General features: G+C 37.9%; 1 protein-coding gene across 2 annotated transcripts in view; it reads right to left on the reverse strand.

Moving 5' to 3' along the window:
- The window catches only part of RAVER2 (ribonucleoprotein, PTB binding 2), a 117,307-nt gene that overhangs the window by 48,249 nt on the left and 44,779 nt on the right, over nt 1-24,279 (reverse strand). The window contains exons 6-8 of one of the 2 annotated variants that reach the window (XM_037827016.1): nt 15,584-15,669; nt 13,801-13,866; nt 13,536-13,647 (exon numbers count right to left, since the gene is read on the reverse strand). In XM_037827016.1, the coding sequence (XP_037682944.1) occupies nt 13,536-13,647; nt 13,801-13,866; nt 15,584-15,669 (264 nt within the window). Of the gene's footprint in view, nt 1-13,535; nt 13,648-13,800; nt 13,906-15,583; nt 15,670-24,279 lie in introns of both variants that reach the window. The other variant, XM_037827015.1, reaches the window with a different exon arrangement.

A 24,279-nucleotide genomic window follows, 5' to 3' on the forward strand; every position in this document is an offset into this window, starting at 1 on the left:
CTTTCAGGCATTTTAATTACATCTGGACTTATTTTATGCCTAATCATTGTGATTTGCCACTTCCTTAATTGAAGGGAAAAATTAAATAAGTCTTCAATTTAAAAAGTTCTCCGACACTTAAAAGTTCAAGTTTAATTGAATCCACAAATTTGGTTAGCTGACTTGCACCAGCTCATGAAAGGCGATTGTGCATATCTCTTTTCAACTCTTGAGCTCAGTGTCTTCACGCTGGTAACTGAAAATTGGCCATTGTTAGAATACTTACATAAAGAAATTTACAAATGCTATAAATCAAGAGTTCTTTTTTTTAAAATGCAACAACCTAGAAAGCTGATTATTAAATACCAGCACATACTACTATTTAAAAAATCACTATGTGTGAATAGATAACAACCAAATTTAACAGATGAAAGTTTTATGTTGTTATTTACAGGGAACAAGAAACTCTGGAAGAAATGAAACCTTGAATAGGAAAATCCTGACTCATTTCACTTAAAAATATCTATAGGTCAAAATTAAATGAAAAGAGCTGGTTTTGATAAATACTTGAAGTCAAACTTAAATTTTACAAATTCAGTAAATGAGTTTTAAAAATTACTAGTGCTAAACATTTAGAGATGGAAACTTTAGTTCTATCCTTCAGCAGTATATTTTCATACATTATTGTTTTATAGACTATGGACAATTATTTTTTCAGCTATGTTACTGCAAAGGAGAGGCTAAACCTGCTTATAATTGTGCCTAAGAGTCTCCCCCCAAGTACCTCTTTGTTGCTCAGATGTGGCCCTCTCTCCCTAGCTAAGCCAACTTGGCAGGTGAACTCATTGCCCTCCCTTCTATGTAGGATCTGACACCCAGGGGTGTAACTCTCCCTGGCAACACAGGATATGACTCCCGGGGATGAATCAGCATCGTGAGATTGAGAACATCTTGACCAAACGGGGACGCGAAATGAAATGAAATAAAGTTTCAGTGGCTGAGAGATTCTAAATGGAGTCGAGAAGTCATTCTGGTGGGCATTCTTATGCACTATATAGATAACCCTTTTTAGGTTTAATGCACTGGAATAGCTAGAAGTAAATGCCTGAAACTATCCAACTGCAACTCAGTAGCCTTGACTTTTGAAGACGATTGTATAGCAATGTAGCTTACAAGGGGTGACAGTGTGCTTGTGAAAGCCTTGTGGATCACACTCCCTTTTTCCAGTGTATGGATGGATGAGTAGAAAAATGGGGACAAAAAACTAAATGAAAAATAAGGTGGGGGTGATGATTTGGGTGTTCTTTTTTACTTTTTTTTTTTATTCTTATTTTCGCTTTTTCTGGTACAAGGAAAATGTTCAGAAAATAGATTGGGGTGATGAATGCACAACTATATGATGGTACTGTGAACAACTGATTGTACGCTTTGGATGATTGTATGGTATGTGAATATATCTCAATAAAATTGAATTAAAAAAATAAAATAAATAAAAAATCTAATAGTTAATCATTCAAAATGTATAATCACAAATTAAGATAAAGAGAACCCTTAATAAATACCTCTGTGATACAAATTACTCATTACTTAATTATATTTGGACACTTTGCATTTTCAGTGTCCTTAAAGCAGTACATGTTAAAGGAAATGGCTTATGATTTAATTTAATGCAAATAATAAACACTGGAGTAAGCATCTAGTTGCAGAAATTTTAAGTTTTGAAAAGACAAACCTTATCACACCCTAAAATTTCTGTATTTTTCTGTATACTGGTTTAACTTTTGTCCAACAGTCAGAATTGACTGAATTGTTTGCTCATTTGACTAGTTGGTTTTATGTACAAGAGGCTAAGTAAGCAACCCATATTTAATCAACTTTTTTTATTACTGATGGTCCATCTGTTTTCCCTCAGCACACTCACTTCTAAGCAAGCTTCAATTATGCTTCAAACTAAAAACACCTTTCAAAATCCTATTCAAATAAGAAATCTTGGAATACCACTGTTCCAGTTTGCTAAAGCTATCAAAATGCAATATACCAGAAATGGACTGGCTTTTAACACTGGGGTTTATTAGCTTGCAAATTTTCAGTTCTAAGGTCGTTAAAATGTCCCAGTTAAGGCATCAATAGGATGATACCTTCTCTACAACAGGCTGCTGGCATCTGGGGTTCCTCCGTCAGCTGGTAAGGCAAATGGCCGGTGTCCGCTGGTCCTTTGCTCCTGGGTCTTGTTGCTTTCAGTTTCTGGTTCCAGTGGCTTCCTCTGTCAGCTCCTCTGGGGGCTTTCTTTCCAAGCTCTCCAGGTGTTTCTCTCTCTGACCTCTTTTGGCCTTTTCTGTCTTTTATCCTCTCATGAAGGACTCCAGTAAAGGATTAAGACCCATGTTGAAGTGGGTGGGTCACATCTCAATTGATACAACCTAATCAGAAGTCCCACCTATGATATGCCTACACCCACAGGAATGGGTTAAAAGAACACGGGCCTTTCTGGGGCACATAACAGCATCCAAAATGCCACACTCCACCCTCTGGAGTTCTTTCCATATGCAAAATACATTCATTCTATCACAATATCACAAAAGCCTTAAATCATTTCAGTAACAGTATTAAGTACAGTCTCATCAAAATCAGTTACAGGTGTGGTCTGTCCTGGGGCAAAATTCCCTTCTGGCTATGGACTTGTGAAACTTAGAACCAGTTGTCTGCTTCAATATGCAAAGGAGTGAATGTTCCCATTTCCATAGGGAAAAACTGGAAGGAAAATAGGAGACAAAGGTCCCAAACAGTTCCTAAAACCTGCAGGGCAAACTTCATTTGATTTCAAGGTCTGAAAGTCATTCATAGAATGAAGTTTTATCCTTGGGACTTGAGAGAGTGGCAGTCCCACCCTCTCCAAGGGCTTACTCAGTGGCCCTCCTCTCTCCAAACAGCGGAGTAAGGGCTCCCAACATCTCCAAGTGGTTAGGAGACCACCATGTTCTCGGCTCCACCCTTTTTAAGCATCTGGGAAGTGGCCAGCCGGACTCGCCTCCTTCTCAGGGGCACAGGCTCACCCCTCTTCAAACATTGGGGTCAAGGCCAGGTGTCCTAGTTTGCTAATGCTGCAGAATGCAAAACACCAGAGATGGATAGGCTTTTATAAAACGGGGGTTTATTTTGCTACACAGTTACAGTCTTAAGTCCACAAAGCGTCCAAGGTAACACACCAGCAATCGGGTACCTTCACCGGAGGACGGCCAATGGCGTCTGGAAAACCTCTACTAGTTAGGAAGGCAGCCGACGTCCGCTCCAAAGCTTCTGGCCTCAAAATGGCTTTCTCCCAGGACGTTCCTCTCTAGCAAGCTTGCTCCTCTTCAAAATATCACTCCCAGCTGCACTCCGTTAGTTCCCTCCCCCTGAGTCAGCTCATTTACATAGTTTCACCGATCAAGGCCCACCCTGAATGGGCGGGGCCATGCCTCCATGGGAACATCTCATCAGAATCATTACCCACAGCTGGGTGGGGCACATTCCAAGCAAATCCAACCACCACCAAAATGCCTGCCCCACACAAGACCACAAAGATAATGGCATTTGGGGGACACAACACACTCAAACTGGCACACCAGGCTCTCCCCAATTCCTGGGAAATGTGCTCCACCCTCTCTGAAGCCTGGGGCAGCAACACTTTCCTGAAAAACAAGGCGGCCAAGCTCCCCTAGATTCCCCAGGCATCTGAGAGCCCTGGGGCAGTAACACTCTTCCTGAACAACCAGGAGAAAGCCCACCCTCTGCAAACTCAGGGGCAAATTCACCCTTTCCATGTGCATAGGTGGGTTCACTCTCCCAGCCTGAGGTTTTTTTGCTCTAAACTTCAGTTTCCATGGTTCTGCCTCTGAAGTCATATTCCTTCAATCTGGCCCTTTTTGTCCCTTTTCGTCCAGGCTGGCAGTGGTTCCATTTATACAGATACCACAACAAATTTGCCAGTTTCACAGGCAGCATACAGGGGTTCTAACCCTTAGACAATAGGACTTTCCATAAATTTTCTGGCTAACTCCATTTCCAATACTGACTTGTCCTGAAATGGCTGGCTGGTTCCATGTTTACTTAAATCCTTACATGGGGCACTATCCTCTGGGGACTGATTTTCCAAAAGCTCAGAATTTTCCAAACTATCAATTTCTGGTTTCTTTGTACCCAAGAGTTTAGTTCTCAATTTATCTCTTTTCACTTTCATTTTACTGTAGGCTGCAAGGAGAAGCCAGGCTGCATTTTCCACATTTAATTTGGAAATTTCCTCAGCTAGATATCCAAGTTCATCACCTTTAAATTCTGCCTTCCATTTGACACCAGAACTCAATTTTGCCAAATTCTCTGCCATTTTAAAACAAAGATAGCCTTTCTTTCAGTTGGCAATGACACATTTCTGTCTAAGGCTTCATTGGAAGTACCTTTAGCACAATATTTCTACCAATGATCTCTTCAGAACAATCTAGGCCTTTTCTATCAAGCTCCTCACAATTCTTCCTGAATCTTCTCTGAATCCATTTATAAAGCCTTTCCAGCATTTTTGGTATTTGCAAATCACAGCACCCCACTCTTCTGGTACCAAAATCTGTTTTAATTTGCTAAAGCTGTTGAAATGCAGTATATCAGAAACGGACTAGCTTTTAGCAATAAGGGTTTATGAGCTTGCAAATTTACAGCTTTAAGATCATGAAAATGTCCCAGTTAAGGCATCAACAGGATGAAACCTTCTCTATGACAGGCTGCTGGCATCTGGAGTTCCTCTGTCAGCTGGGAAGGCATGTGGCTGGTGTCTGCTGGTCCTTTGCTCCCAGGTCTCGTTGCTTTCAGCTTCTGGTTTCAGTGGTTCCCTCTGTCAGCTCCTCTGGGAGCTTTCTCTCCAAGCTCTCTGGGTGTTTCTCTCTCTGAGCTCTTTCAGCCTTTTCTTTTATTCTCTCATAAAGGACTCCAGTAAAGGATTAAGACCCACCTTGAATTGGGTGGGTCACATCTCAATTGAAGCAACCTAATCAATGGGTCCCACCCACAATAGGTCTACACCCACAAGAATGGATTAAAAGAACATGGGTTTTTCTGGGGTACAAAACAGCCTCCAAACTACCACAACCACCATGCTCTGATTTTTCTGAAATAATTTTTGTTTAAGTTTATCATATTTTCAGGGGCACATAGTGTTAATTTCCTTCTACTAATGTGAACAGTACATTTTTTAAATGATACAAACAAATAAGCAAACTTTAAATTTACAAATACCAGATGTTTCTTTTTAAAAGTCAAGGGTTTCTTAGCCAGGCCAAAATTAAATAGATGTGTATACACAATATCCTGTCAGCCCAGTGAGCAGCATGTCAGTCTCAAATAGATCTAAGTCTTCACCTCATACTACTGTGAGCATTCATAAAATATTAAAGCATATCCAACAGGGAAAGTCTTATCTTGGTATGAAAGCCAAGTCTATCAATAACTTATCAATAGTTTTCTTTTTTTTTTTTTTTTTAATCATCATTTCATTGAGATATATTCACATACCACGCAGTCATACAAAACAAATTGTATTTTCGATTGTTTACAGTACCATTACATAGTTGTCATACAAAACAAATTGTACTTTCGATTGTTTACAGTACCATTACATAGTTGTACATTCATCACCTAAATCAATCCCTGACACCTTCATTAGCACACACACAAAAATAACAAGAATAATAATTAGAGTGAAAAAGAGCAATTGAAGTAAAAAAGAACACTGGGTACCTTTATCTGTTTGTTTGCTTCCCCTACTTTTCTACACATCCATCCATAAACTAGACAAAGTGGAGTTTGGTCCTTATGGCATTCCCAATCCCACTGTCACCCCTCATAAGCTACATTTTTATGCAACTGTCTTCGAGATTCATGGGTTCTGGGTTGTAGTTTAAAAGTTTCAGGTATCCACCACCAGCTACCCCAATTCTTTAGAACCAAAAAGGTTGTCTAAAGTGTGCGTAAGAGTGCCCACCAGAGTGACCTCTCGGCTCGTTTTGGAATCTCTCTGCCACTGAAGCTTATTTCATTTCCTTTCACATCCCCCTTTTGGTCAAGAAGATGTTCTCCATCCCACGATGCCGGGTCTACATTCCTCCCCGGGAGTCATATTCCACGTTGCCAGGGAGATTCACTTCCCTGGGTGTCTGATCCCACATAGGGGGGAGGGCAGTGATTTCACCTTTCAAGTTGGCTTAGCCAGAGAGACAGGGCCACATCTGAGCAACAAAGAGGCATTCAGGAGGAGACTCTTAGGCACAAATACAGGGAGGCCTAGCCTCTCCTTTGCAGCAACCGTCTTCCCAAGGGTAAAACTTATGGTAGAGGGCTCAACCCATCAAACCACCAGTCCCCTATGTCTGTGGTCATGTTAGCAACCATGGAGGTGGGGTAGGCGAATACCCCTGCATTCTCCACAGGCTCCTCAAGGGGGCACTACATCTTTTTTTTTTTTTTTCCTTGTTTGTCTTTTTTCTTTTTTTTTTTTTTAACTTTCCCTTCTTTTTTAAATCAACTGTATGAAAAAAAAAGTTAAAAAGAAAACAAACATACAATAAAAGAACATTTCAAAGAGACCATAACAAGGGAGTAAGAAAAAGACAACTAACCTAAGATAATTGCTTAACTTCCAACATGTTCCTACTTTACCCCAAGAAAGTTACATAATATAGCAACATTTCAGTGAACTTGTTCCTACTACATCCATCAGAAATTAACAGACCATAGTCATTTCTGGGCATCCCCAGAACGTTAAATAGCTTATCTGTTCTTCTTGGATTATTGTTCCCCCTTCCTTAATTGCTCTCTACTGCTAGTTCCCCTACATTCTACATTATAAACCATTTGTTTTACATTTTTCAAAGTTCACATTAGTGGTAGCAGATAATATTTCTCTTTTTGTGCCTGGCTTATTTCGCTCAGCATTATGTCTTCAAGGTTCATCCATGTTGTCATATGTTTCACCAGATCGTTCCTTCTTACTGCCGCGTAGTATTCCATCGTGTGTATATACCACATTTTATTTATCCACTCATCTGTTGAAGGACATTTGGGTTGTTTCCATCTCTTGGCAATTGTGAATAATGCTGCTATGAACATTGGCGTGCAGATATCTGTTCGTGTCACTGCTTTCCGATCTTCCGGGTATATATCGAGAAGTGCAATCGCTGGATCGAATGGTAGCTCTATATCTAGTTTTCTAAGGAACTGCCAGACTGACTTCCAGAGTGGCTGAACCATTATACAGTCCCACCAACAATGAATAAGAGTTCCAATTTCTCCACATCCCCTCCAGCATTTGTAGTTTCCTGTTTGTTTAATGGCAGCCATTCTAACCGGTGTTAGATGGTATCTCATTGTGGTCTTAATTTGCATCTCTCTAATAGCTAGTGAAGCTGAACATTTTTTCATGTGTTTCTTGGCCATTTGTATTTCCTCTTCAGAGAACTGTCTTTCCATATCTTTTGCCCATTTTATAATTGGGCTGTCTGTACTATTGTCATTGAGTTGTAGGATTTCTTTGTATATGCAAGATATCAGTCTTTTGTCAGATACATGGTTTCCAAAAATTTTTTCCCATTGAGTTGGCTGCCTCTTTACCTTTTTGAGAAATTCCTTTGAGGTGCAGAAACTTCTAAGCTTGAGGAGTTCCCATTTATCTATTTTCTCTTTTGTTGCTTGTGCTTTGGGTGTAAAGTCTAGGAAGTGGCCTCCTAATACAAGGTCTTGAAGATGTTTTCCTACATTATCTTTTAGGAGTTTTATGGTACTTTCTTTTATATTGAGATCTTTGGTCCATTTTGAGTTAATTTTTGTGTAGGGGGTGAGGTAGGGGTCCTCTTTCATTCTTTTGGATATGGATATCCAACTCTCCCAGCCCCATTTGTTGAAAAGACCATTATGACTCAGATCGGTGACTTTGGGGGCCTTATCAAAGATCAGTCGGCCATAGATCTGAGGGTCTATCTCTGAATTCTCAATTCGATTCCATTGATCTATATGTCTATCTTTGTGCCAGTACCATGCTGTTTTGGCAACTGTGGCTTTATAATAAGCTTCAAAGTCAGGGAGTGTAAGTCCTCCCACTTCGTTTTTCTTTTTTAGAGTGTCTTTAGCAATTCGAGGCATCTTCCCTTTCCAAATAAATTTGATAACTAGCTTTTCCAAGTCTGCAAAGTAGGTTGTTGGAATTTTGATTGGGATTGCATTGAATCTGTAGATGAGTTTGGGTAGAATTGACATCTTAATGACATTTAGCCTTCCTATCCATGAACATGGAATATTTTTCCATCTTTTAAGGTCCCCTTCTATTTCTTTTAGTAGAGTTATGTAGTTTTCTTTGTATAGGTCTTTTACATCTTTGGTTAAGTTTATTCCTAGGTACTTGATTTTTTTAGTTGCTATTGAAAATGGTATCTTTTTCTTGAGTGTCTCTTCAGTTTGTTCATTTCTAGCATATAGAAACATTACTGACTTATGTGCATTAATCTTGTATCCCGCTACTTTGCTAAATTTGTTTATTAGCTCTAGTAGGTGTATCGTTGATTTCTCAGGGTTTTCTAGATATAAGATCATATCATCTGCAAACAATGACAGTTTTACTTCTTCTTTTCCAATTTGGATGCCTTTTATTTCTTTGTCTTGCCGGATTGCCCTGGCTAGCACTTCCAGCACAATGTTGAATAACAGTGGTGACAGCGGGCATCCTTGTCTTGTTCCTGATCTTAGAGGGAAGTCTTTCAGTCTCTCACCATTGAGTACTATGCTGGCTGTGGGTTTTTCATATATGTTCTTTATCATGTTGAGGAAGTTTCCTTCAATTCCTACCTTTTGAAGTGTTTTTATCAAAAAGGGATGTAGGATTTTGTCAAATGCTTTTTCAGCATCTATTGAGATGATCAATTGATTTTTCCCTTTCGAGTTTTTAATGTGTTGTAATACATTGATTGTTTTTCTTATGTTGAACCATCCTTGCATGCCTGGAATGAACCCCACTTGGTCATGGTGTATGATTTTTTTAATGTGTCTTTGGATTCGATTTGCAAGTATTTTGTTGAGGATTTTTGCATCTATATTCATTAGGGAGATTGGCCGGTAGTTTTCCTTTTTTGTAGCATCTATCCCTGGTTTTGGTATTAGATTGATGTTAGCTTCATAAAATGAGTTAGGTAATGTTCCATTTTTTTCAATGTTTTGAAAGAGTTTGAGTAAGATTGGTGTCAGTTCTTTCTGGAAAGTTTGGTAGAATTCCCCTGTGAAGCCATCTGGCCCTGGGCATTTATTTGTGGGAAGATTTTTGATGACTGATTGGATCTCTTTGCTTGTGATGGGTTGGTTGAGGTCTTCTATTTCTTCTCTGGTCAGTCTAGGTTGTTCATATGTTTCCAGGAAATTGTCCATTTCCTCTACATTATCCAGTTTGTTGCCATACAGTTGTTCATAATATCCTCTTATAATTTTTTTAATTTCTTCAGGATCTGCAGTTATGTCACCTTTTTCATTCATTATTTTGTTTATATGGGTCTTCTCTCTTTTTGATTTTGTCAGTCTAGCTAGGGGCTTGTCAATCTTGTTGATCTTCTCAAAGAACCAACTTTTGGTGATATTTATCCTTTCTATTGTTTTTTTGTTCTCTATGTCATTTATTTCTGCTTTAATCCTTGTTATTTCTTTTCTTGTACTTGGTTTAGGATTGGTTTGCTGTTCATTTTCTAGCTTCTTCAGTTGATCCATTAGTTCTTTGATTTTGGCTCTTTCTTCCTTTATAATATATGCATTTAGTGCTATAAATTTCCCCCTTAGCACTGCTTTTGCTGCATCCCATAGGTTTTGGTATGTTGTGTTCTCATTTTCATTCGTCTCTATATATTTAGCAATTTCTCTTGCTATTTCTTCTTTAACCCACTGATTGTTTAGGAGTGTGTTGTTTAACCTCCAGGTATTTGTGAATTTTCTAAGTCTCTGATGGTTATTGACTTCTAATTGTATTCCATTGTGGTCAGAGAATGTGCTTTGAATAATTTCAATCTTTTTAAATTTATTGAGGCTTGTTTTATGTCCCAGCATATGATCTATTCTGGAGAAAGTTCCGTGAGCACTAGAAAAGTATGTGTATCCTGGTGATTTGGGATGTAATGTCCTGTAGATGTCTGTTAAATCTAATTCATTTATCAGATTGTTTAGGTTTTCAATTTCCTTATTGGTCTTCTGTCTGGTTGATCTATCTATAGGAGAGAGTGATGTGTTGAAGTCTCCCACAATTATTGTGGAAACATCAATTGCTTCCTTTAGTTTTGCCAGTGTTTCTTTCATGTATTTTGTGGCACCTTGATTGGGTGCATAGACATTTACGATTGTTATTTCTTCTTGCTGAATTGCCCCTTTTATTAGTATGTAGTGGCCTTCTTTGTCTCTCAAAACATCCCTGCATTTGAAGTCTATTTTATCTGAGATTAATATTGCTACACCTGCTTTCTTTTGGCTGTAGCTTGCATGAAATATTTTTTTCCATCCTTTCACTTTCAGTTTCTTTGTGTCCCTGTGTCTAAGATGAGTCTCTTGTATGCAACATATTGATGGTTCATTTTTTTTGATCCATTCTGCGAATCTATATCTTTTAATTGGGGAGTTTAATCAATTTACATTCAACGTTAAAACTGTGAAAGCATTTCTTGAATCGGCCATCTTATCCTTTGGATTATGTTTGCCATATTTTTCCCTCTCTCTATTAATATCCTTTATTGTACCCATACCGAATCTCTTTAGTACTGAACCTTTCTCCAAGTCTCTCTGTCCTGTCTTTGTTTCTCTGTCTGTAGGGCTCCCTTTAGTATCTCCAGTAGGGCAGGTCTCTTGTTAGCAAATTCTCTCAGCATTTCTTTGTCTGTGAAAAATTTAAGCTCTCCCTCAAATTTGAAGGAGAGCTTTGCTGGATAAAGTATTCTTGGCTGGAAATTCCTCTCACTCAGAATTTTAAATATATCGTGCCACTGCCTTCTTGCCTCCATGGTGGCTGCTGAGTAGTCACTACTTAGTCTTATGCTGTTTCCTTTGTATGTGGTGAATTGCTTTTCTCTTGCTGCTTTCAGAACTTGCTCCTTCTCTTCTATGTTTGACAGTGTGATCAGTATATGTCTCGGAGTGGGTTTTTTTGGATTTATTCTATTTGGAGTTCGCTGAGCATTTATGATTTGTGTATTTATGTTGTTTAGAAGATTTGGGAAGTTTTCCCCAACAATTTCTTTGAATACTCTTCCTAGACCTTTACCCTTTTCTTCCCCTTCTGGGACACCAATGAGTCTTATATTCGGACGTTTCATATTATCTATCATATCCCTGAGGTCCATTTCGAGTTTTTCAATTTTTTTCCCCATTCTTTCTTTTATGCTTTCATTTTCCATTCTGTCATCTTCCAGGTCACTGATTCGTTGTTCAACTTCCTCTAGTCTTGTACTATGAGTGTCCAGAATCTTTTTAATTTGGTCAACAGTTTCTTTAATTTCCATAAGATCATCCATTTTTTTATTTAGTCTTGCAATGTCTTCTTTATGCTCTTCTAGGGTCTTCTTGATTTCCTTCATATCCCGTACTATGGTCTCATTGTTCATCTTTAGTTCTTTGAGTAGCTGCTCTAGGTGCTGTGTCTCTTCTGGTCTTTTGATTTGGGTGCTTGGGCTTGGGTTATCCATATCGTCTGGTTTTTTCATATGCTTTATAATTTTCTGTTGTTTTTGGCCTCGTGGCATTTGCTGAACTTGATAGGGTTCTTTTAGGGTTTGTAGACCAGTTGAAGTCCTTATCTCTAATTTATCAGATCTACAGCTTCGTGGAGTACACTTTCTCTAACTAACCAGCAGGTGGCGTCCACGAGCCACCTGTTCTCCACAAGCCAGATCTCCCCTGCTTAGCCTTTTTGGTGAGTGGGGGAGTGAGTCTTGTGGGGCCCAATTGGTGTACCAAGCTTGCGTGTGTAGTTGGTGTTGCCTGCCCTGTATGTGGGGCGTGTTTCTGGGCAGTCGGGGAGGGGGGGTGGCCCTAACAATCAAATCTCCCTGATGATCCTAGAGTTTTAAAGCTGCTGCAATAGTCTAATCCTTCAGTTCAGTCCTGCCACAGTTTGTCTCTGCCACTGACCCACAAGTCTTTGGTATTGGCGTATGGCTCCTGAGACTTGCAAGTGGGCCCCTCTTCCAGGCCGTGCACCCCGGGTCCTCTGTTGAGGGATGACTGTGCTATGTCACAGGTGAGTGCCGTCCCCCCAGGGCAGTTCTGGGCTGCTGGGCTGTGTAGGGAGGCTCCCAGTCTGCTCAAATGATGGCTGAATGGGGCTTTGTTAATTCACACTGCTCCACCTTCCCAGCTCTGGGACATTCAGCTGAGGTTGCAGGGAAGGCTAATGTCCACGCCCAGTTTTGTGGTGTGTGCCTGTTATTTGAAGTACTTCCATCACACTGGGTTGTCTGGGGCAGCTCTGGGCTATGGGGCTGGCGATGGGCAGGAGTGTTTCCTGTCCACCAGGATGGTGGCTGTGAGCGGACACCCCCCTTTTCTTGGGAAGTTGTGTTGTTTAGTGAATTTTCTCAGCCACTGGATTATTGCCTTTTGTCTCAGAGCTCTCTTAGTTCTGCTCTTGACTTGCCGTGCCCAGATTGCAATTCTTTGAAGCTTTCTGTATTGAGCTTCTTAGAGTAATTGTTTTAGAAAAAGCAAAAAGGATTTTGAAAAAAAAAAAAAAAAAAAAAAAAGGGCCCTCCTCAGAGATCTAATGGGTTATTGAAATGCTAATAGACAAAGCAACCAGGGCCATTAAGGAAAGGTGCACAGGGCAGAGAGATCAGCTTTGCTTCGGGATTTGCATATGCGCCTCAAGGCCTGAGCTCCGCCCTTCCCCCCTCTGCGTTCACCAGAACTCCAAAAATCCTCCGCTTTTATTTTGGAGTTTTTCGTGTTGTTTTTTTTCTATGCCTGTCTCCTCTCTGCTGGGCTGTCTGCTCTCAGAGTCTCTGGTGTCTGGTCTCAGTCTATCTATGGTTGGAGTTTGAATCAGTAGAATGAGTTTCCGATAAGAGCAGCCACTGCAATTCTCCCTTCTCCTTCCCGGAGCTGACAGCCCCTCCTCCCCCGGGACTGAGCCTGGCAGGGAGGGGCGCGGGTCCCCTGGCCGCAAAAACTTACAGATTTCGCTGATCTCAGCAGTTCCACGTTTTCATGAGTGTTGTATGAAGTATGCCCAACGTCAGATTGCTCTGTGGTGTCCAGTCCACGCAGTTCCTGGTTTTTTACCTACTTTCCTGGAGGAGTAGCTAAAACTTACAGGTCACCAGTCTGCCATCTTGCCCCGCCTCCTCAATAGTTTTCTAATATTAAAAATAGAAAAGCCAAGAGGCTTCCCAAAATTTTAAATGACTTCCCAAATAAAATTCAAATTTGGTCTTTTTGTAGACAAAAGTATATAGGTAAACTGACTATATTTGAATCTTAAACCTGATGGTTTACTAATTCTTCAGTAAGCACATATCACTTACTTTTGTGTGCTTCTCCATGATGCCCCAACTCCGTTTTCAGTGGAAGTGCAGACCCTATCCCTAGTGCAGTCTGAAGTACCATAGCTGGAGGTTCTCCAAGTAAGCCAGGTTTCTACCAAAGAAGAAAAATAATTACAACTTTTTCCCATGGAAGTAAGATGTAACATAATAAAAAGGCTACAAATTCATAAACAGTATGTTCAAAAACTTCATTGTAGAAAAGAAATAAATGCATTTTCAAAAGAAAAAATACTATAATACTTACATTATTTGTATGAGTATTCTCAAACTTCATTAATGGTTGCTGTGTCAATGATACATGAGAAAGATTCTGAAGGAATAAATTAGAAGTATTACCCATAACTGAGCTCTGTAAAAATGACAAAACATTAAGTTAGCTTAATTTTTAAAAACTGCTTATTGTATAAGCCAATTCATTTTAAAGTTCAGGTCTGCAGTTGATCTGAGTAAGAGCAACAGCTTCTTAGTATCCCAATTTCCAACTTCAGGCCATGCTAATTAATTATTTTAATGTACAAGATGTGACCATTAGTCACGAGACTAATTCCAAATCCCTTCTTTCTTGCTTTTCAGCTTTCCTTCTCTTCCCTCTCCCCGTTCTGCCTTTAGTAACAGTGTCATTATATTCAATCATGTAGTTGTTCATTTAATCATTCAACAAATATTTACTGAGCACTTTCTATGTGTCAGGCACTGAGCTACACAGTGAGACACACAACAATATGACCTGCTTGTATGGATTTTATAGTCTCCTGGGAAGGGAGATATTAATTAATTATAAAAAACATATATGATTACAAATGATATGTGTATGAAGGAAAAATACGAGGTAAAAGAACAAATAATGGGGGGACTTGATTTAAACTGGAAGGTTCAAGGAAGAGTTCCTCAAGGAATGAACTCTAGAGCTGAGATCTGAACACTGCAGAGGAACAAGTAGGTGAATTCTGGGGGAATTAGGTGGTATTGGGGTTGGGAAGCATTCCAGGCAGAAGGAACAGCAGGAGAAAGACTCAGGAAGAGAGAACAATGTCGTTCAAGGACCAAAAGGCAGGTCATTGTAGCTGGGGATTGTGATGGCCAATGAACTTGAGAGGAATGAGGAACCAGATTGTCTAGTGCCTTACAGGTAAAATTAAGCATTTCAGTTTTTATCCTAAAACAATGGGAATATTCTCATACTCTGAACTCCTCCTCTCATATCACTATTTATACCTTATTGCAATTAACTGATTAATGCTTGTTTTTCCTATTGGTTGAAATTCTGCAAGAACAGGGACTCTGAATGCTTTGTATAATGCTATAGTCTCAATGCCCAGCAGACTATCTACTAGTACATACTAGAATTGCAATAATGAATAAAGGATAGGTCTTTATTTATTAGAAAAAAAAAAAGCTAGGTTTAGGAACAGATACTTGTTCATTAACCTAAATTAAGAACCTATAATGTATTAGGTTTGATTTGTTCTTAGGAGTCTATATAGATACGGCCTTAAACAGTCCTGAAATTAATGAGTAATGTGTATGTCCAATATTATGGATATTTATAAATACAAACACATTTTAGAAACACATCTGACAAAGGTAAGAAGACATTCTTCACTAACCTAAATATATGAATCATTTTTGTTTAATAACATTGATTAAATTTTAAGAATAGTCATTGTTCATTCATTTATTTTTTTCACTCTGGAAATTCTTTTTTGAGTTAAGACCATAATAAGAAGCTTTGTTTTGAACTACTGATTTATTTCTAGACAAAATATAACACAAAATATACCTCTTCCCCTCTTAATGCCCTAGAAATAGGAATATATATATAAATATGCACATACATACTACTTTGAATAGTTTATTTGATCTAATGTACTCATTAAGTTTTTTTTTTAATGTGGCTGAACTTTTTACTAAGGATATTTTTAAAAAACAAAATACTCATTTAACTTCTTGAGAAATTTAAGTGTTAAGAAAAACAAAATATTCACTCCAAATTTTTGATGCTTCAGTACTCAATGCTATTTATATACCTGATGTGCTTTATTCAAATGTAAAAATGCAGGGGAGATGGATGGATTCATCAGATGTGGCAAGCTGTGAGGTGTTCCAAGAACTGCTTTGAGAAAATAAAAGTAAAAATTTAACTTTATGATATATATGGGATTAAAAAAAATTAAACAAGCTCCAAAATGGGTAAGTGAATATTTCTTCAAACCTTAAACAAATCCATTGGAAATTCAATAATATATTGATCCTGTCATTGGTCAAAAGTGACAGAATCCTTTCCTTGTAAATCAACCCTGGAATTTGTTCTAAAATTACTACACCCTCTGGAATAATGTTAAAAAACACCAAATCTAGGCTTATTTCTCTTAAGCACAAAAAAAAAAAAAAAAAAAGTCCGTCTTTTACTAAGTATAATACTAATTGAACCCATGTTGGTTGCTCAGTAAATTTTAGGTGTTTGGGCAATGTTGGTGGGGGCAGGGAAGGTAGGGAAGGGATAGGTACAAGATGGAATTCCTGTCCTTGAAAAGCTTACAATCCATTTAAGAAGATAATACATGTAGAAAAATTATTTATATAATAAAAAACAAAATACAAAACCAAAAGAAACAAAATTCAATACAGTTGATAAAAGAAATAAATAGTAATCATAGTCTTAATTAAATCTAAGAGCTCAAATATCAGAGAATATTTCAGAATAGATATTATACATAGCCAAGAAACACCATGAAAGAGAAAATAAATGAAGCCATTTCATCTAATTATTATGAACTGGAAAGAGTCATAACAATTTCTCTAGCAGTACAACAGTTAAATAGAATGACAGAATGTCATATTAGAAGGTACTTCAAAAAGCATCTAATCAAGTGATCAAAAATATTTGAAATTTATATATAATATCCCTACAAGTTCATCCCATGCTTTAAAGACTATTTCAAAGAATTTTTTACTTGCTGATGCAGTCAATCACATTTTTGGAAAATTAACTGTAAAAAGTGCTTTCTTTAGAATGAGCCACATTTTCACTGTAGGTAATGGTGAAGAATGGGATCATTAGGATAAGCTGTTTATTAAAAAGACACTTTATTAGGAAAAGTGTTTATAATCTAATTAGAAGTTTGCTATAAAGATACATGTTAGCTGGAAAAGAGCCACATTTTCAAAAAGCATATGTAGAGTCTAGAAAACCTCCTGATAATATCTTTCTGCAATGAAAAAACTTGGCAAATAAAAACACTGAACCATGAAAGACTAGGGAAAAAATATTTGTTGCATTCAACGTTTTAAGTATCTCTTTGAAGTTCATACTGGGATCACCTCAGAGGGTAAGAGTGGCATATGATCTTGGTTTCAGGTATAGAATTAAAATCAGTTAACCCACAGAAGCTACATAATTCAACAGTTTTAAATATTTTCTCTAGCAAAGGAGGAAGTTCCCAGAGTGTGTGGCAATGACAGAAACATTTAATTATGGTACAAGTTTAGGGGATTTTATGAGAAAGTGAGGATATACAGAAGAGGACTCTTCTAGGATTCTATTATCTACTCCAATGTGGAAAAAAGGCATCTCTGGGTAGAAAATTGGTACAGAGAAAGCAGCTCCCTTGCAAGTAAAATGTTAGGGAGTTAAGTATAGAAAATTAGAAAAAAAATGTTATTTGACTAACAGAGATAGCTTAGGTGAAACAGTTTTGTTTTGTTAATTATGGATTTGAAATAGGGGTTAAGATACATCCATACCTAATTAAATTAATGACCACCTGGGACAAATCCTCTAATTTTGAAGACTAGATTTATCATCTATGAAAGAGAAATGAAAATCTTCTTCCTCAAAAAATTATTATGGGAACCATAAGTAGCAGTTGCCAAATTTTAAAAACTACATTTTTATTTTAAAGTCATAGATTATTGATGGATCTGCCTGTATTACCATATGAGTACTAGTACATAAGAAACATAAGAAAAGGACTTTCCAAGGTAACCTAAAATACAAACCTACTTGGCAAATTAAAAGATACTTTTATTAATAATATATATAAAGTTATGCTAACATTAATGAAAAGAAAATTGTAGTGGCTTTATTAATATCAAAGCATCAAAAACTGAGAGAATTGAAAGGAAAAGTAGACAAATCCACAATTATGGCTAGGGTTTTTAACACCTCCCTCTCCCTCTTTTCAGATACTCGCTGTATTTTACTCTAAGACACTGAAATATTTTTTCTTCACAGCTTATAACTGAACACAATATTGCCCAGTTTTAAAACACCACTAACAACAGAAATCAAATCACTACAAAAATGTTTACCATCTCAGCCTACCGGCCTTTACCCTTAACTCTTGGCTAGGTCTCTCACTGTGCCCAATCCCTCCCCTCAGTTAAGTGTGCTGGTTTGGATCTGTTATGTATCGCAGAAAAGCCTATGTTCTTTTAATCCAATCTTGTGGTAGCAGACTTGTGGGTGGAAGCTTTTGATTAGGTTGTTTCCATGGGGATGTGACTTTGCCCATTCAAGGTGTATCCTAAACCCCTTGCTGGAGTCTTCTATGAGGGAATAAAAGTCAAAGACATTTTGGAGAGCACTCAGACAAGCTAAGAGAGACATTTTGGAGAAAGTCATTTTTGAAACCAGAACCCAGGAGACGATGGACCAGCAGACGTCACCATGTGCCTTCCCATGTGACAGAGGAACCCGGGTGCCATCAGCCTTTCCTCAGAGAAGGTATCTACATCCTGATGCCTTAATCTGGACATTTTCATGGCCTTAGAACTGTAAATTTGCACCTAATAAATACCCATTGAAAAAGCCTGGTATATTGCATTCCAGCAACTTTAGCAAACCGAAACGGTAAGGAATAGAATAACTTGACAGGAAATCAGTAAGGATATAGAAGATTTGAACAACACTATCAACCAAATCAATAAAACACTCTATCCAACAAAAGTAGAATACACATGGAATATGTGTACACATGGAACATTCCCAGTACATATGTAACATTTACCAGTAGAGTCCATATTCTGCGCCATGAAACAAGTCTCAACAAATTAAATTACACAAATTATGTTCTCTAACCACAAATGGATAAAATTCGAATTCAGTAATCAAAGCTATCTGGAAAATCTCAACTATTTTAGAGTCTAAATAACACACCTATAAATAACCCAAGGATCAAAGAAGAAATCAAAATGGAAATTAGAAAGTATTTTGAACTGACTAAAAATGAAAACATAACACATCAAAATTTGTGTGATGCAGTACTTAAAGGGAAATTTGTAATACTAAACACCTACGATAGAAAAGAGGAATAAGCTAGTTCTACCTTAAGAAACAAGAAAAAGCAGAACAAATAAAGCCAAAAATAAACAGAAGAGAAATAAAAATTAAAGTGGAAACTGATGGAATAGAAAACATAAAATCATCAGCTGGTTTTTTGAGAAGATCAATAATACTGATAAACCTATAACCAGATTGATCAGGAAAAAAGAGAGAACACACAAATCATCAACATCAGGAATAACAGAGGGCACATCACTTCACCCTAAAGACATTAAAAAAAATTAAAGTTTGCTATTAATAGCACTATCTCAATAAATTTTACAACTTACACGAAATGGACAATTTCCTTGAAAGACACTAATTACCAAAGTTCACTCAAGAGAAACAGATACCCTGAATAGATCTTATATATATATATATATTTTGAGCACATGAAAAAATGTTTAATCATTAGTTCTCAGGAAAGTGTAAATTAAAACCACAACAAGGCAGCAGTACATATTCAGTAAAATTGATACAATAAATAAGCCTGACAATATTAACTATTGGAGAGGGTATGGAGAAACTGAAATTCTCATACACTGCTGGTGAAAATCACTTTGGTAAACAGTTTGCCAATTTTTTATCCAGTTGATAAAGATATATAAACTGTATCAGTAACAGAGAGAACTAATTAATATTCAGTCACACATAATAACAAATTGAAAGGGGCTCTAACAGTAATCAGCACATAATAACCAAGTAGAAGGAGCATTCAAAAGTATTTGATTTAGCAAACTGTCTTAAAGAGAAATGGGCATGGTCTTGCATCCTATCTCTTTTTTTTTTAATTCAATTTTACTGAGATATATTCACATACCATACAATCATCCACAGTGTAAAATCAACTGTTCACAGTACCATTATATACTTGTGCATTCATCACCACAATCAATTTTTGAACATTTTCATTACCACACACAAAAAAGAACAAGAATAAAAATTAAAGTAAAATAGAACACCCAAAACATCTCATACCCCCCATCCCTCTCTATTATTCATTTACTTTTTGTCCTCATTTTTCTACTCATCTGTCCATACACTGGATAAAGAGAGAGGGAACCACAGGGTTTTCACAATCACACAGTCACACAATGCAAGCTATATAGTTACACAATCGTCTTCAAGAATCAAGGCTACTGGGTTGCAGTTCAACAGTTTTAGGTATTTCCTTCTAGCTTTTCCAAAACACTAAAAACTAAAAAGGGATATCTATATAACACATAAGAATAACCTCCAGAATGACCTCTCAACTCCATTTGAAATCTCTCAGCCATTCAAATTTTTTGTTTCATTTCTCTTCCCCCTTTTGGTCCAAGAAGGTCTCTCAATCCCATGATGCCCCACAAGTCTTCTCCCACATTATCAAGGAGATTTACAGCCCTGGCAGTAATACCCCCTGTAGGGAGGAGGGCAGTGAGTTTACCTGCAGAGTTGGCTTAGAGAGAGAGGCCACATCTGTGCAACAAAAGAGGTTCTCTGGGGATGACTCTTAGGCACAATTATAAGCAGGCTTAGCCTCTCCTGTTCTGTAACAAGTTTCTTTAGGGCAAACCCCAAGATTGAGAGCTCAACCTTCTAAATTGGTAGTCCCCAATGCTTGTGAGAATACCAGTAATTACCAGGTGGGGAAGTTTAATATTTCCACATTTTCCCCCAGTCCCTCAAGGGAACTTTGAAAATGTATTTTTATTCTCTGCCCAAATTACTCTGGGAATGTATCGGGGCTTCACTCTAACCTGTACAAACCAACCAGATTTCACTCCCTATTCAAAGTCCCATGTAATTATGGTGTATAAATAAACTAATCATACAAGTTAAAATGAATAGTGTGTTACAAAAAATACAGATTTTGCACCTAATAAACATCTGTTCCTTTGGTCTCACACAGAAGCTGAGGTTTTAAAACATTGTCAATATTGTCCTTTACCCTTTAATCTGATTTAACTAAGTCCTAACCAAGTCGATTTCATTCATACCTCTAATTCAGTCTGATGTCTTTTTCAGACTCCTTAACATTTGCTGTATGGGGCAATGCTGACATTCATAGCTACTGGACTCTGGCTCTGAGTCTTAGATGTCATACAGATACCCAAAGTTCCAGGGACTGACCAGGTTATACACAAAGAGCTCAGCATCTCAGAATTTAGAAATAGCCATTACAACTCAGGAATAGATGTACCTGCTATAAGAACTTACAATCTAAGAACCTTTACTATAAGCCTTCTCCTGATAACCTATGCTCTCGGATTCAATTCTCAGAGTTTGCACATTATAGTTAGTCCATATTAGTGAGGCATTATAATGTTTTTCTTTTCATTTCTGGGTTATTTCACTCAACATACTGTCCACAATGTCCATTAACCTAGTTGCATACCTCACAACTTCACTCCTTCTTGTAGCAGTTCAATATTCCATTGTTTGTATACACCACAATTTGCCATTCTATTCATCAGTTGATGTACCCTTAGGCCACCTCCATCCACTGCAAATCATGAATACTTCCACCATAAACCCCACTGTACAAATGTCCATTCATGCCCCTCTTTTCAATTCTTCCAAGTATATACCCAATAACAGGGTTGCAGGACCTTATGGAAAACCCATGCTTAGCTTCCTGTGGAACCAGGATGGGCTGCATCATTCTATTTCCCCACCAATGGTAATTAGGTACATCACTTTCTCTATAGTTTCTCCAGCACTTGTATCCCTCTATTCATTTTTTAGACAGTTTTATTCACACACCATACATTCCATCCTAAGGAAACAATCAATGGTTCCCTGTATAATTACATAGTTATGCATTCACCACCAATATCCATATGAGGACATTTCTATTTCTTCCACAGAGAAAGAAGAAGAGGCAAAAAAAGAAAACGAAAGAAAAAATTTGCCAACTAAAAAAAAAAAGGAAGAAATAAAATTAAAATAATATAAAACATGATAAGAAGGTCAGCCAACAACACTGTTGCCAAGAATCCCATTCCCCTCCCTTATATCCCCCTCTTATAGACATTTAGCTTTGGTATATTGCCTTTGTTACAATTAATGGATGCATACTACAATGTTACTGTTAACTATAGACTCTAGTTTGCACTGATTGTATTTTTTTCCCAATACCATCCCATTTTTATCACCTTGCGAAGTTGACATTCATTTGTTCTTCCTTATGTAAAAACATTCTTATATTTGTACATTTAATCACAATCATTGACCACTCTAGGCTTCACTGACTTTTACCATCCCAGTCTTTATCTTCTATCTTTCCTTCTGGTATCCTACATGCCCCTAACCTTCCTCTTTCAATCATACTCAGTCATCTTTGTTGAGTGTAATTACAGTATTGTACTACCATCACCCAGTATTGTGCTACCCATTTCTGGATCTATACAATCAATCCTGTTGAACACTCTGTACTCTTTCAGTATCAAATGCCCAATCTTTACCCTCTTTCTATTCCTGGTACCTTCGTTTCTACACTCTTCTACAAACCTCCCTCTCCTGTCTTTTTCTATTTGTCTGGAGAACTCCCTTTAGTATTTCTTGTAGAGGAGGTCTCCTAGTCATGAACTCTCTTGGTGTCAGTTTATCTGTAAATATTTTAAACTCTCCCTCATTTTTGAAGACAGTTTTTCTGGATATAGAATTCTTGGTTGGCAGCTTTTCTCTTTCATTATCTTGAATATACCATATACTGCTGCCTTCTTGCTGAGAAATTCACACTTAGTCTTATTGAGCTTCCCTTGTATGTGATGGATTGCTTTTCTCTTGCTGCTTTCAGAATTCTTCATCTTTGGAATTTGACAATCTGATTAATAAGTGTCTTGGAGTAGGTCTATTTGGATTAATTCTGTTTGGGGTATGCTGCAATTCTTAGACCTGTAATTTTATGTCTTTCTAAGAGCTGGGAAATTTTCAGTGATTATTTCCTCTATTATTCTTTCTGCCCTTTTCCCTTCTATTCTCCTTCTGGGACACCTATAACATGTGTATCCATGTGCTTCATGTTATCATTCAGTTCCCTGAGCCCCTGCTCCTATTTTTCCATTCTTTTCCCTGTCTGTTCTTTTGCGTGTAGGGTTTCAGATGCCCAGTCCTCTAGTTTGGTAATCCTTTCTTCTGCCTCTCCAAGTCTGATGTTGTATGTCTCAATTGTCTTTTTCATCTCTTCCATTGTGCCTTTCATTCCCATAAGTTCTGCCATTTGATTTTTCAAGCTTTTGAATTCTTCCATATGGTCCCCCAGTGTCTTCCTTATCGCCCCCCAGTGTCTTCAAAAGAGATCCTTCATCTCTTTTGTCACATTTACTTTCAACTCTTTGATTTCATTTAGAAGATTTGTTTGAACATCTTTAATTAGTTGTGTCAATTCTTGAATCTCAGTTGAGGTATCAGTTTGTGCCTTTGGGCCATATCTTTGTTTTTGCTGATGTGGCTCGTGATTTTTTTTTTTTTTCCTGTCTAGGCATCTGATTTTCTTAATTAGTTTATTCTGGAGGTTGTTTTCTCTCTTTTGCCTTGGGTTTTCTTTGATCCCTGTATTTCTGTGTTTCTCTCACTGACCAGTTGTCAGTATTCCCTTGCACATTTCAGACGGTCCAGCAGATGGCACTGTTCAGTAACTTAATCATTCTAAGAAGCTGCTTTGCTTCTGAGCACAGGCTGTATCTACACAGGTGAGCTGAAACTACGGGATTCCTATGACCTCACTTTGCCGACCAAAATCTGGCTCAATGTGGTGTTACACCTGTGGCAGAGTACTCCCGCAGCTGACCCAGTATTTCAGCCATCCCCAAGGCAAGGAAATGGCCACCGGCTGCTGCTTCCCTCAAGGGTGGGGAAGGGTTTTCTGACCCAGGGCCGGAAACGCAGACTCTGTACACATTTTCTCAGTCTCTTTGTCCCTCACTGACCTGGGCCTTGATGTGTCCTCCCCTGCCTGCTGGGTCTTCAAATGGTAGTGGCATGTCTCACTGCTGTGAGAGATTTTAAAATCTGTGTCCCTGGTAGGAGGGTTCCTGTCTGCTGATTCTGTGCCCTTCCTGCCCTGGGCCCCAGTGAGGGGGAGGGGAGAGGGACGGAGGATTCCTACCTGATATTTCTTCTCTTTCTTCAATCCGGCACCTACGGGATCCTTTTCCTGTCTATATCCTCCTTCAGAGTTTCAACAGTTCAGAATTGTCCTCTTTTTCTGTTAAATCTCTGGAGAGTTTTCAGTAGCTGTTTACATTGCCATGTTGATGATGTCAACTCTCCTCTCATATATTTTTTAAGAATGAATTTGTAGTTAGAAATCTTCTCATCAAGACAATTCAAGACACAGATGACTTCATTAGTTAATTATACCAAATAAATAAGGAAGAAACAATATCAACTGTATACCAGTTCTTCCTGAAATAT

This window comes from Choloepus didactylus, chromosome 2 (assembly GCF_015220235.1).
Source record: "Choloepus didactylus isolate mChoDid1 chromosome 2, mChoDid1.pri, whole genome shotgun sequence".
In the NCBI taxonomy this organism is placed as follows: domain Eukaryota; kingdom Metazoa; phylum Chordata; class Mammalia; order Pilosa; family Megalonychidae; genus Choloepus; species Choloepus didactylus.